Source organism: Egretta garzetta, unplaced genomic scaffold (assembly GCF_000687185.1).
Source record: "Egretta garzetta isolate BGI_Z169 unplaced genomic scaffold, ASM68718v1 scaffold59, whole genome shotgun sequence".
Classification (NCBI taxonomy): domain Eukaryota; kingdom Metazoa; phylum Chordata; class Aves; order Pelecaniformes; family Ardeidae; genus Egretta; species Egretta garzetta.
This window is the reverse complement of record NW_009267230.1, coordinates 3,039,450-3,054,119: the sequence shown is the minus strand read 5'-3', so window position 1 is coordinate 3,054,119 and position 14,670 is coordinate 3,039,450. Positions and strand designations below refer to the sequence as shown.

General features: G+C 41.5%; 1 protein-coding gene across 1 annotated transcript in view; it reads left to right on the top strand.

Annotated features, from left to right (window-relative positions):
* Positions 1 to 10,646, top strand: part of ADAMTS12 (ADAM metallopeptidase with thrombospondin type 1 motif 12) — a 178,410-nt gene extending 167,764 nt beyond the window's left edge. The window contains exons 21-24 of the mRNA XM_035902749.1: positions 1,323 to 1,475; positions 4,213 to 4,386; positions 8,156 to 8,309; positions 10,411 to 10,646. Coding sequence (XP_035758642.1) covers positions 1,323 to 1,475; positions 4,213 to 4,386; positions 8,156 to 8,309; positions 10,411 to 10,646 — 717 coding nt within the window. The remainder of the gene's footprint in view (positions 1 to 1,322; positions 1,476 to 4,212; positions 4,387 to 8,155; positions 8,310 to 10,410) is intronic.
* The last annotated feature ends 4,024 nt before the right edge of the window (positions 10,647 to 14,670 follow it).

Genomic DNA, 14,670 nt, shown 5'->3' with positions numbered 1-14,670 from the left:
TATCTTTGGTTTTCTCATGAATGCTCAGAATGGGGCTTTGGTCAAAGACTAAGCAGCCCTTCAGTAAGGTCTTGGTGTTGTCATGGTGGTATAGCAGGGCTGGGGGCACACATCAAAGGGTCAGCAACCAAGACAAGGACAGTCCATCCTCTTGAACAGACAAGTTGTCTTAGATAAATATGTGACTATCTGAAAACTGAACGGTGGTATGCAGTCCCCTTTTACAGGATATTTGAGGCCTTTTGGACAGATGTCCCAGGATTCTTAGAAGCTGGAGATGGCATGCTGCAGAGGCCTTGCTGATACACACTCTTCATCATGTGCAATTTTTCAAAAATTCCTTGTTGTGACCACTAACCATTTTTCCCTTTCTCTCAGTGAATCTGGTTACAGCTCCATGTCTTCAATGTTTTTTTTTTTCCCTGCCTTAGCTTCAGCTTAGCTTTCCTTATCCTTCCAAGGACACTTACACAGCTTTCCCTGTTTAATTCTCCCAATTCTGTGTAGGGACTTCAAACCACACAATAGCAGTTGATCTTTTCATCATTTTGCTGATTTAATGTGAGATTATTTATGCTGTTTCTTGTGCCAGCTACAGGCCGCTTGGCATGTGTTGGATTTGACTCTATGCATACAGTTCACTGTTCCTCCCTTTTTAAGGGAGAAAAAGGTAAATGGGTGTCTACAGCCACTTTTTACCTCTTCCTGCTTCAGCAAAAATGATAGTTACTTTTTTGGTGGAGTGTGCACTCTTGGGATCTGGACTGGCATGATCAATATTCTCTTAGCTCAGACACCAAGACCTTCCCAAATGTTGGAAATGCTTAGCCACTCTCTGAATTCCATCATTTCAAAAATCCTTTTCCTGTGCAGTCTTCCCAACAGTCTCACACAGTTTATTTCAGATTTTCAGCATCATGCACACAATTAGCTGAATATCTTAGCAGCAGTATTAGGGATAGAGAGGGATCAGTGCTGAAGATTGGATGCAATGACGTCTTGCATTGGATCCCCGAAGATGACAGAAGTAAACAGTGGAACAGCTGGTACAGATTTCTAATGTCTCAGCAAGCAGGAGTTTGCCAAAGAGCAGTGCGTGGTGTAAATCAGAATTGTTATTTTCTTAACAAAGCAACAAAAAGACCTCTTTCAGCACCTTAAGTAACACTTAGGTGAATTTGAGATCTTCTTTTGAGTATCTCAGATGATAAACTGGGTCATCTAAAATCACTCTAAATGTTTACGTTTAGGTTCCTGGATTGTTTCCAAAATGATTTACTAACCTTGAGTTTGCCCCGGGCTTTCCTCTCACCCTTGTGCAGTGCTCTACCACCTGTGGAATGGGGGCTTTCTGGAGACACGTGGAGTGCAGCAGCAAGAACACATCTCACTGTCAGCACATGAAAAAGCCTGATCCTGCAAGAAAATGTTATCTCCGCCCGTGTGCTAGCTGGAAAACAGGAAATTGGAGCAAGGTAACTTCATTCAGAGCTGTGTGTGAACAGTAAGCTTGCTAACTTCAAAGAGTGGGGAGTTCTAAATACTTCATTGTAAAAATAATTATTTACTCAGTGAATGCATACATGATTCCCCATTGACCATTCAGCACTAATTTCCTAATTTCCTGACCAAGTTATTTATGGAAACGCATCCGCTGTGAATTCTGTTCTTCCTGTTGGGGCGTTGTGCTTGTTAACTCTTGCATCTGAGCTGAAGCACAGCTCGCCGTCCATGTTCTGTGGAGAGCCTAGGGCAAAGCTGTACCTATTTGCATGTGGCATCTTTTTGATCTGTGCCTCCCAGGGACATATCTTAATTTTAAGAAGCAAGTGGGAATTTGGGAGGGGGAGTTAGCATGTTCCTATTCACCCTTGCTACTGTGTATTATCTCTTGTGTGACATGGTCTGTTCCCCATTCATGTAACCTCGTAAACATTCATAAAACCTGAAGTTTTACAGTATAAAAACTAAAGAAAAAATGTACTGGGGAGAATGCCTGCTATGGGCAGGGTCTTATTTGGTCCCAGTTATGTACAGAGGCCTGATTAAGAGATGGGAATGTGTCCAAGGTGGTAAGTGAAACTCAAGGAATTGTGTTTGAGTTCTTTTTGGGTATTCTAAGATGTGTGATGAGCACCTGGAAGGACTTTGGTGACTTCCTGAAGCTTGTTATATATTTTCTTCGTGCTGTCTAAAATTGGGGCTTCAAACAGTGGGTTATTTTTCAAGAATCAAAAGAGGAAAGCTAAAAATTCTATTTGAAATAATGTTGATTTAATAAAGAAAAAGATAGATCTCCCAAACTTTCTCAATATGTATTGGTTTTTGGGGACAATTTTGATTCAGATACAAAGAAAAGGTTATAGTTACAAAACCTGTGTTATATTATTGAGGTCTTTGACATAGAGTTGATTTATACGTGACATACATGGTTCTTTAGAAAGTCCGGGAAAGGCCAAGGCATTATATAACCACATTTAAGCCTTCAAAATTAATTTTAAATGATTCATAGACATTCTGCAGCCCCAGTTGCAGTAGGGCATATTTCACCTTCATTTTTCTTCATAAATGTTATTGCTATTGCAACAAGTAGATGATAGTTATGTCACAGAAAGTAGCTAGAAATCAGGTTTAATGATAAAATATTATAGGAAAAAAATGTTTTAAAGTGTCAGTCCAATTATGAGGCCAATTTGAGACAAAAGGCTTTTCCTAGCAGATATCAGTTGTGTTAGCCACCCTTATTTTCCAGCAATTGAACTATACAAACCTGATTTCAATTTCCTATATAAAAATGGCTTTTTTTGTTTGCTTTTGCAAGTGACAATTGTTTTCCTCATCACTCATTTCAAACATTTTTATGTCACCTTATTACAGCAAGGTGGCTATATTACCCTGCTAATTTAGTACATCTTTGTCTGTTCCTTTCCTTTTATCTATTTGTTGCCCTCCCTGAAAAGAAAAGGAGGGAAGGGAGAAAGGCTTCAGACTAGATCTTAAAGTCGAAGTTTAATACTAAATACAGTTTCATGTATTTTGGGGCTGTGTATACTCAGTTTCTTGTGGTTGCTTCTGTCCATTGTTTCTATCCAGAGGGACAGAAGCTTCAGTAAACAAGAGCACAGGCTCCCCTTCCATTCATCCTTCAGCTCTCCTGGGGAAGTATTATATGCAGTTTCCTTGTTCAACTGAAGAATGCTTATGTATGCGAAGGAAAACAGCATCAGTTGTTACATTGCATCATGGCGGTAAAGATGAAGGCTGATCTAAGGTTATTCAGTGGTATCAGTAGAATTGGCTTTAATTCCAGATGAAGGCAAAATAATTAAATGTATATTTGTCCTTATCCTTTGGGTAGCAAATTCAGTCCTTCCTCAGCAGCAGGAGAGGTCCTGGGCTTTGGTAGGTGGGGACACAACCTGGTGCTGCTGCATGAGACCTTGGAGCAAGCTCTGGGGAGAAACAGGAGTCTGGAAGGGCTCATCTGGCTCGCCAGTGGAGCTGCAAGCTGAGAAGTGATTTCACAGGCAGTGAGCGAGGCTCAGGCTGTCTCTCCTCTCTCTTTTTCTCCCATTCTGTCACGCCTGGGCTGCTCTTGGGGTATGGATCCTCCTGGTGCCATGGAGGAGCGAGGAAGGTGAGGGCGGGAACTGCTGCTGTGGGATGAGTCCCACCATCTCCCAGTGGTATGAGCAGCAGCTCAAGTCTACCGGCTAAGCCGAGGAGCAGTGTAGCCAGGCTGAGCAATCTGCTGCCATGGACACTGGCCTCTCCCATGGCTGAATGAGAAATCAGCTTAGGCACCGGTGCCTCTTTCCTCTCTCCCTCCCTCTCTCCCTCCCTCCCTCAGAAACAACTAAACAACTGACAATTTCCCTGCATATAGGATTTGTTCATTGTATTTATTGAATTGAGTCTTTCACTATGACATTTTTGGAAATAGCTGGCAAGATTTCCTAATTAAATATGCATTCATGTTATTAACAGATGTTCCAGTGAAGAGAGGGAAATATTTGTGTGGTGTGTTCTGATTGGCTGTGATGAAAACCAGTTTTTAAGCTTATTAACAGATTGTTGTTATGGTAAACTGGAAATTCCCCGTGAGTCAGGATGCTTAGAGCTCCGGCTGTCCTCCTCCTCTGTGACTGGGGAAGGGACAGCTGCTCAGCAGAGCAGCATTTGGAGATGTGCCCCTTTCTACTTTTTGTACAGTGCTCTGCTAACTGCAGCGGCGGTTTCAAGACCCGAGATGTTCACTGCATTGATGTTCGTGAAAAGCGACTTCTAAGGCCTTTTCATTGCCAATTACTCGGATATAAACCACAACTCAGCACTAGTTGCAACGTGGAGCCTTGCTTGCAGTGGCGCGTGGAGCCCTGGAATGAGGTACTGTTCTTTAAAAGAAGCTTTGGGAATGAGCAAATAGCTGTCAAGTAACAGTGACTGTTAGATCCCACGCTGTTAGGTAGAATTCCCCTCAAAGGAAGAAGCACAACTAGTATCACTCAGAGGCTCTGCAGTCCTTGTGTACAGCTACAGCAAAAATTACCGTAGGCATTTGTAAGACTTCCCAGAATCATTCTTAGGATTGTGTGTGATGGACAGCTAGAGCTGGAAATTGCTATAACCTGAAAGAGGGAAGCAGATGGCCTGAAAGAAGACTTGTTTTATCTATCCTACAAGATCAGTAAATGCGATTCATTCAGACTGATCCTTTTGCTGCCATTTTAATGTTGCTTTCCCATTATGACTAATTTAGAATTTTCCTTTTGGGCTGGAATTTTATGTGGCCAGAGACTAAGATTGGACATAAGATAAATCCGACTTTTCAGTCACTTAGTAACATAAATCTGTGCCAACAAACTCATAGGCAGCCAGGCACATATTTCTGTCAGCTAAAGCACATGGTCTGATTACGTTTCAGTGTTTACTCCCACTAAAAGCAGCTTTGGGGAAAGCACCACAACTTTTGTGGCACTGCAGACCTGAAGCATTTGGATTTCAAGGGAAGCGATCACATTGCTTCCTCACAGGCCACCGACAAATGACACCTGCAGTAAGGAGGGGACCAGGATGTGGGTTTCCAGTCAGAGCAGTCAGCAAGGGTTGAAAAAATAAAAGTAGCCAAATGATTGCACCCATTTGCCACTTAAAATCTTTTATAAAAACAATTCTTCAACCATGGTAGTTGTCCTCATGCTAAGGATACTGGGCAGAATTGGATTGAAAAGATTAATTTATCAGATGTCAGCTCTGGTCCTGTGTCCATAGGGATGCAGTTCCTTGTAGGACAGGAACAATGCTTTATTCAAAGTATATCTGTTGCCTTACTTCATGTCAGAGTATGAAATCTTTTGTGTATTTCAAGCAAGCTCTACTGCAGATTGAGTGAATAACAGTAAAAAATCAGTTGATAAGTAATACTTGGCATGTAGACAAATGAATATTTAAAAAATAACCCGAGTCACTGTCTTTGTGTAATGCTTTTATTGCAAAATAGTTAATTTAGTGTATGGATTTGGTGCATTTCAATGTCCCCAGCCACCTCATAAAAATGAGATGTTGCATCTCATGAACTTCAGTAAATATTGCAGATTAATCCTGCAGACCCATAACCTCCAATCTCATTCTTGTTAGAGAAGTTACTGTTGCTGGTGGTGCTGCATGAGCAGTTCTGTGTTGTCTGTTCTGCATTGCCACTTCAATGCTGTCCTATATAACTTGCATTAATATGTGTCAGGGACAGCTTTCCCACTAAGTATTTTGCACCAATTATGGCTTCTTCCCTGTCTCTTTCCAAGTATATGATGAAATAAATGTCTCAGTGCAGAGCTTTTCTTCATGTCTAGGTTGTAAGACTTGATATGCAGGCTAGACTGTACATCTTTCTAAATGATGCGTATCAGCAACATGCTTCTTGGTACCTGTGGCTCCACATTTCTAAACGGAGGACATTTCCTACTGTCTTCATGGTCTGTTTCTGGGTTCTCATTCATTCCCACCTCTCTCCTCATGGATTCGTGCATGTCTTTTGTTAGTGTTCAAGAACATGTGGTGGTGGCCAGCAAAAGCGACATATCTACTGCCCAAAAGAAGGCTACTGTGACTGGACAAAAAGACCTAATGCCATTGCATCATGTAACAGGCAACCTTGTACCCAGTGGATTAATCAGGCATGGGGCCTGGTAGGTTTCAGTTCTTTTTTGTTTTATTTGTTGTACTGAGTTGGCTATATTTGTTCATATTATCCAATTCTCTGTGAACCTCTGTGCCTGTGGCTGGCATGGCTTCTTATGCATAGCTGGAGCTACAAAGGAGGAGGATCTTTTGAAAATGGTACTAAACATTTCAGAGCCAGGCCATCTCAGTTCCTTCAGGTGGTAGACATTGTAGCTTCTATTTCTTGTCATTGCATTAGGTGTTGGATGGAGGGCTGGGATTTTTTTCCTTTTCTAATAAAAAAGGAGTTACCATTGACATTCTTCCATTACTCATTTGAAATTTTCCACTGGAAGAGGATACTGGGTAGTAAATTCAACCATGTTCAGTTAGATATACAATAAGGTAACATTTTAAGAGGATGATAGGACAAGAGCATCTTTAGAGAGGGAGAGAAAAGACTGAATTGCTAAAAGAAGTCCCTGATACATGCCTAGCTGAATCCTTCCAAGTGCAACCAGGCTGTTTGGTCTGTCTGTGCTTCCAGAGCCTCTCCAGTCACTGCAATGTTTCACTGTTCGAGACTATTTTTTGGGGTGCTGGGGAATGACCCTTAAAGCAACTTTGTGGAATATGGGACTTCCCACACAAACAGAAATTCTGAATTTTGACCAATACCCCTCTACTTTGGCTTCTGGAAATCTAATTGACAAATATGGGATGTATCTTTGGGGAACCTTCCAGTATCTGCAATACATGTTTAGTTATAAAGAAACTGGTATATTTAATAAACCTTTCCTTCCAGTTCCCTTAATAAACCTATTCATACATTACAAATAGTCCTCACAGCAGAAGCGAACATTGAAGGTACACCAAAAGCCAGGAGCCACAAATAAGGAAATAATGGAGAGTCATTTAACACAGAAAATTTAATGAGTTGCTTTTGACACAAAGCCATTAGACGGGGTATGAGTATAATGTAATGTAGAGTTAGTGTAACACTTAAATATGGAAGTGAAAATATTGGGCATGAATAAAATAAGCAACAGAATACCAAAATGTAGAGCAGCTACTTTACTGATTTATTAATCCCATTATTTTACTTTATAAAAAAACTATTTTAAGCATTAATCTAAAGTTCCCGCAGGAGTACCTAAGATCTTTTAATGTACTTCACACCAGTAATATTGTGTCTTATGCACAGAGATATACATTATAGAAAGGATAATTCGCAGAAAAATTGAAGAGGTATGCGTTCTGTCTTCATCTCTTGCACTTCATTAGCTGGCATTCTCTAGCCATTGAAGTATTTATCTTGCTGGCCACTATTTATCTGAAGAGAAAAAGATTTTAAAATTAATTGGAATTCTCAGACCCTGTGGGATGTCAGAAGAATTAAATACATTTACAGAATAGTACAGGAACATGTTTTGAAAATGTTCTTTTTTTATGGACATCTGTGCACAGCCAGAACAAGCAGCTGGCAGTTGTTTCGTGGACATAAAGAAAGGGTAACCACAGTGTAAAATGTCACCAAATTAAAAACATCTCACTGAGCTTTTTTGACATCTTCAGCTTGGTCATTTCTAGACCTAACTTTGCAATTGATTATTCATGTTCAATTTAGATAGTGAGAAAACACAGGAAACAAAAAATGTCAGTGTGCGGTACTAATTTGGATGACTACTCTCTTACTTTGTAGCGCTGGCATTTCAGATCATCCTCTTTCCTCCTCTTTAGAAAACAGTCCTCTTACGCCAGTTATGCATTCCAAGATGCTGTATTTGTACTGTTTAGCCCTCTACCGTATCCTGCCAAATCTGGCCACGATCCACCATGGTGGTGTCTGGATGGAGAATGCAGTACACAAAGTACTTTAGTGTCATTGGTTCTGGATTATAGGGCATTTTTAGCTTTCTGTCACATTACAGCTCAAGTATTAGCATATTACACAATGTAAAAGACTTTTATATATGTTAAAATTACTCTCTTTCAGTGCACTGTTTCTTGTGGAGGGGGCATTCAGCAAAGAACTGTGAAGTGCATGAATATAGAAACTAATGAAACTGAAGATGACAGTATGTGTGTGGATAAACCCAAGCCCACAGAGCATCAGAAATGCAATCTTCAAGAGTGCAGGAGAAGTACAGGTATGATAATACACCTGCATCAGACAGTTTCCAAAAAGCTCTCCATTTGTGCTGAGATTCTTCAAAAACTGGGAGCTGACCCATTTTATCATCTAGCTGTGAATACTACAGGCTCAGTAATTATAGATCAGCCTACCTGTTACTGCTCAGCTGCACTGTTGGCAGAATCACGTTGTCACGTTCTCTAGCCCTACTGGCTGTTCCCATGATGGGGAATGCAGTTCTCTGAGCATGCATCCCTAATTTACGATGCCACAAGTAAATTAATAGGTCTGCTTGTATTGACCTGTTTTGGTTAACTCACAAGCTGCTTTTAGGGCCTTGGAAGGGCATGCTGTGAGTCCAAACAAATGCCATTTCTTAAGACAGATACCCCTATGGGAACTGCAAATTCCAGACTGGGAGGGCAAGCAAGCAAAGTGAGAGACACTGTAAGAAAAATCTGACTGACCGTGAACCCAGATACAGTCTTGGCACTATGAATCCAATGTCCCACGTGGTGAGACTGTCCCCAAAATGAAGAGGCGGAGAGAAATCATCTTGTGACTCGGGGTGTCCTTCAAGGAGAGAGTCCTTGAAGGGCCCAGGAGCCCAGTTGTCTAGATGGCAATAGCCCAGAAGAGAAGTGGCAGCGGGAGGGAAGAAGCTTACAGAAGGGTATCTTTATCTGTAGTCTGTGTACTGCAGTATCCAGCAGGTACCCTCAGGTAAGAACAGCAGCAGCTCAGAGTCCTTCTGGCAGAGCCTTCAAGGGCCTTTTGGAAGAGGATTCTTCCCTCTTCGCAAGTCAGCAGTAAGGGTCCCATCTGGAAATGAGACAAGAGGCTGACTCCTGAGGGCAGTGCAGATCTGGCATACACTTGAGAGTGATGCATCACTCCTCCTGCTGTTGAAAGATCTTTAGCATATGTTTTGCCCCAGGGTTGAATTGGTCTGCTTATCTCCTGTCCCTCTCATGTTCAGAAAGACAGACTCAGATAAATACTGCCTACACAGATTAGTAATAGTTATTTCTGTGAATAAAACCTCAAGGGGCCAGTAAAACATAAGAAATGCCCTACTGGGTGGGCCAGTGGTCAATGAAGCCCAATACTGTGTCTCCAACAATGGCATTAGAAGATGCTACTTAGAGAGAATACAGGAGTTTAGTCCTTTCCTGTGATTCATTCCCATGGTATTCCTCCAGCATTCCCAACTGACATATTAGGACTATCAAAGGCACCCCTTTTAAGTGCCTTTTGTTTTAAATTTATGGAACTTTTCCATGAGTATGTTGCATCCCTTTTTGACCCTGTGATGCTGTCTGCTTCCACCGTCTCCTGCGGCAGCAAGTTCCAGAGGTTCACAGCCTGCTGTGAAAAGAAGTGCTTTTATCTGTTTTAAACTACCTTTATACTGGTTTCATTGACTTTCCATACTTCTAATGTTGAAGGATTTGCTGAACAGCAGCCTTGCATTTGGCTAATCCCCCACCTTCCAGCTTTTGCAAACCTTGACTGTTCCCCTAGCCATCTCTTCTCACAGCTGAGGACCCCCATTTTGTAATATCTAACTAAATCAGACACATCTCAATTTATTAAAGCTAGCGCAGACCTATCAGCAGTGTAGTACATATAGTACCAAGTCTCTGGCTTATTCTGGTGTTGCAGGAATTGAAGAGTAGTCAAGCTGATCATGTAGGCGCACATGCCTTGTCTCTGCAGCACGCTGCCAGCCCATCGCACTTGTCTTAAACACACTATTGCAAGAATGCAAAAGTACCAGACTCACAAATCATTGGTGCTAGACTTTCTCTAGCAGTTCTTAAAAACAGAAACATTAAAGTGAAAAACATAGATCAGCTATGTCTGCTGCAAAAGTAAAGCCTCACTGAACAGTAATAGAAGAGTGCTGTATTTTCCAAGAGAGAAGGTTGCGTGAAGTTTGATGTGACCTGTGCACTTAAAAGTCTTAAAATTTCGGGGGGATCAAGCTGACCTGTAATACAAAGGAAGAGAAAGCCATCATAAGTAAGAGCTGGCATAAAGCAGTTTAAAATTCTAGAAACACAGATAATTTGTCAGCAAAATGTAACCGATTTTTCTCGTCTTCTTCACCATAGGGCTACCCTGCAGCAAAGACCAGCTGTCGGTTCACTTCTGCCAGAGGCTGAAAGGCATCGGCAAGTGCTTGCTGCCGGCAATACAGGCACAGTGCTGCTTCACGTGTAGTCAGCCCCGAATTCGTAACAAAGCAAGATACTGGGATCTGCGAGGCCTCAAACAACAAAATTACCCTAAATCTAGAAGAAAATCACCTCAAAACCAAGAAAACAACAACCAAGCTGCTCGGCACTAGCTGTTTTTTATTTAGTTGCCTTGAGTAGGGCTTCTGTTTACAGGTTTTACGTTCCTCCTTTTTTTTCTGAACCATCCAGCATAAATGGGAATCTGTCATCAAAACTGGCTAAACACACATCCCTTAGGGTTATCAGTCCTAATTTAGTGCTTCAAATTTTTCTCTGTAATAGTCCAAAATTTGTAACATAATTTGCAATGTACCAGCAGTTAGTACTTCTTAGACATGCATAGAGGCTAGAAACAAGCTTGCAAGAATTTTTTTATTTTTTTTTAAATTAATGGAGTTTTACATATTCTTTCTTGCATCTTTTTTTCTGAAACCCATTTGAAACAGCAGCACCACTTGCTTAAGCGTGCTGAGTGAAGGCAGCCAACGGGGCGGCAGACACAGACCTGCGCTGTGGGCCAGACCCCTCTATGCTCACTCACTTCTCTGTTTTTAGGAATCAAGGTGAAGTGGCAGTGTTTGTCTAAATTGTTTGCTCACTTCGTAAATTTAAAAGCACAGTTTTGTAATAACTGATTATGATATGCGGGCCAAATTGAAACACCGGGTTTTTCAAAAGAAAAAACATTAATTTAGTACTTGACTGAACCTCTAAAGGATACTTAGGCAATAGCCTGTCCTGGCCAGTTTTCTTCTGCTACAAATGTCTTGGTGTAACCTGAAAACCCCAGCAAATATAGGATGTTAAGTTCCCAAATACGTTTTAAGTAATGTTTCTTGGTACCGTGAAAGCAAAGCTGTTTGCATTTACCACTTTAATAGATAGACTGTGATTCACACCAATATTCAGTGATAGAGCTATCATTTAATCCAGTATCTCCCAGTAGAGTGTAAACCCACATCCCAAGACTACTCTGTCACCTCACTCACAGCAAACTTTTCCCCCAGTGCAAATCCTTGATCGTAGTGAGGGTGAGGGCACCTGGGACAGGAGCCTGAGACCCAGAGTATCATGTATAGCTCTGGGCCTCGGGCATGAGGAGAGCAATAGACAAATAGCCTATCAGTTTTGCTATTGAAGCAAATGGTAGAACAAACTTTAGGGAGAGCAGACTGGACCCTTTGAAGCAAAGCTGGGCATTTTCAAAAGAGCTGGAAAGAGTCTGACATTTAGATCCCTTTGAAATTCAGTAGGATTTGGACACTTTGGTTCTTCACGCTCTTTTGAAAATCTCAGATTTACTCCTTAGCTACCTGATAATTTGAGATTGTAATACAGGGAAATGTCACATTTTATGCAGTTCAGAGTGAGACACATAGCTATGAATCCAAGTGTCGCTATGGTTACAGAGCTATGACTAGCAATAGCCCTCTTTCTAAACAGACTTTTATGAAAGTTAATAGAAATATTTGAGCCTGGCTATAATGTATTAACCTCACGATGGCCACAAGTCTAATTGTCCTTTTTCATAGGTTTGTGACCTTTGGCTAAAGGCTCACTTCTTCACCTGAAGTCACTGGGAGTTCAGGATATGCAACGTGGTAAGGTTAGATTTATTAACCTCTGTGATGGCAATATAACCCCAGTTATAGGTGCTGATAAAATTTAAAATCCACTGTTAAAAATATGGTGCTAGCATAACAGATATGGGGGATTACTTACAATGGTGCACGTGCATGCGTGTGTGTACATAGCATACATGCACATACTCTTAGAATAATACATGTATATGGCATTGCTGGCCAGTGCCATACATAAGGCTTTTTAAGTTTCACAGTGTGCTTATGTCCTTCTGAGGTCCTGAATGGCTAATGACCCTTTGAGCAATAGAAATCCAGGCAGTTCTTGTTCCACTGGATGCAGAAATCCTGAATCACATGAAGGAGCAAAGGTGTCCCATCTGATTCAGGATGCATTTTGGCAGGGCTTGGCCTCAGGCTGCTTTGTGTAGAACAGAGCCTGTATGGCTATGTCCAAGGCAGTTCTCTGATGGCCAAAGAGCCTAGGCTGGTGGACAGTGCAGATGCTTCTGATGCTCCCAGAAGCATCTTCTAGGATTCAGGTAGGACAAAATTAGATGCACTTTGGAGTCAGACTCTTCCGCGCTCAGAGGTACCTGCAACATTTTATTCAGAGAGGCCAGCAGAAGTGGGCCATCAGGTATGTGGGCTAATGAGAAAGGAGCTGACTGAGTGGATATAGTGCAAGTGGGAGGAAAAGTGCCTTTGGGAGGATTGTCCCTTCCAGTGCTCCTTATGGCTAGTGTTGAGTAAAACCATTTCTGGCTTCATTTGTTTTCTTCAGGGAGATGTAATTTCATTTGAAATGGATAAAAGTGAATAAATTGTGTTATGGATGTTAATCAAAATAATCTTTCTGCCTAGGGAAGCACAGTCATCACTGGTGCTCTGCTTAAAACTTTAGGGAAAAGACTGTGACAATATGAACTTTTAACAGAGCAGTGCCACTGCTGTATTTTACATAGGTTCTTACATTGTGCTCATCAGCCTAATATCTCCTCTATGCTAATAATATGTGCAGTCATCTCTCCCATCCACTTAGCAAGATTTCTTTCTTACGATATAACTATTTTTAAGTAAAGGGGATTTATGGTCCTAACCCAGATGGTCACTATTCTCAAAACTGAATAGAGTGTTAAGTGCAGAGGCATAAGATCATTATATTCTCATATATAGCCTGAGACACATCAGCTTCAACAGGTTGCTCAGGAAAAAAAAAAAAGTGTATTTGGCACATTCACTGCTTGTTCTAACATTTCAAGGTTTAAAAAAAAAACTACGATGACATATTTGTTTCAAGCTTCAATAAATGGCATTGCTTATATCGCACGTCTCTGGTATTTTATGTTTCCAGTGCAAGAAAATTGGTAAAATCGAACTCCAAGAGAAAAAAAGCTTAGAAAGTATCTTTTCTGTTCCAGGGGAATCCCTATCATTGAGGTATTTTGTTGCTTGATATTCCAACATAAAAGAGATTATTAAAAAGCGTGAGGGAAAAAGTAGTGGAATAAAGCATGGTGCTAAGTAAAAACATACATTAATAGGCTTAGTTATTTCCTATGAAATAGATGACATCTTATGCCTTCTAGTCCAGGCAGATGTGTGACAGCTAATTCTTCATTGCGTGTGCCTCAAACTGTCAGGTACTGTCTTGCAGCTCACTGACAGGGGGACATTGGCCGTCCTTCTTCTCCAAGGCCGCTGGCTGCAAGGGGAGCGTGGCACCTAGTGACAGCAGCCCTGCTGTGAACCAGCTCTGAGTAAGCTGAAGATGAGCATCCTCACCGTCGACCTGGAGCAACTTATTTCTTCAGCTGGGTTTCACATAGGGTCTGATCTCATGCTCTGCCATCCTAGCAGGCTAGGCAGTGAGATGTGTATAGGTGTGAGTCTCATTAGCACCTAAATGTGAAAACAGCTAATTTGTGGTACAATCAGGACCTTTTCAGAAGGAGATTTCTAGGTGTGCAGGCTTCTCTGCCAGCAGGAGCACACTTGCATGATGATGGGATGAGGCGAGAGAGAAGTAGGGATTTGAGGAGTGGCATTCCAGATGGAGGCACTTAATGCAGCAGCACTGGTAGATTAATTTTGTGGGTGCAGAAACACAGCACATTGGAGACTTAAGAAAAGGAAATTTCAGCCCTGTTGAAGTGAATGTCCTAGATGTCCTTGTTTTCAGTGGGTTATCATGTTTCCCTGGCAAACAAGACTTGGTGCCAGACTGCTCTCATTTTGTTGGACTGACTGATCCAGCTGTGTTTACAGGGACTCATTCTGCTACAGAATAGTGATTAATAAGAAACGTGGTTTATTGCTGCTGCCCAGCATACAGGCTCCCCAGCCCTAACGCCTGCAAGTGGTAGCATATGGGGAGCTCATACAAAGATATTGCTTATTTGTGTGACTGATCAATCCCAACCGCCTCCTTTCTCTTAAAGATCAAATGCAGGTATCTCCAGCCCACCCACAGGAACAAAACCTGGGATATGTAAGCCAAGGAGTACAAGTCTCTTCTACAGACATGGTGGTGGCAGCAGTAAGAAACAGAAGG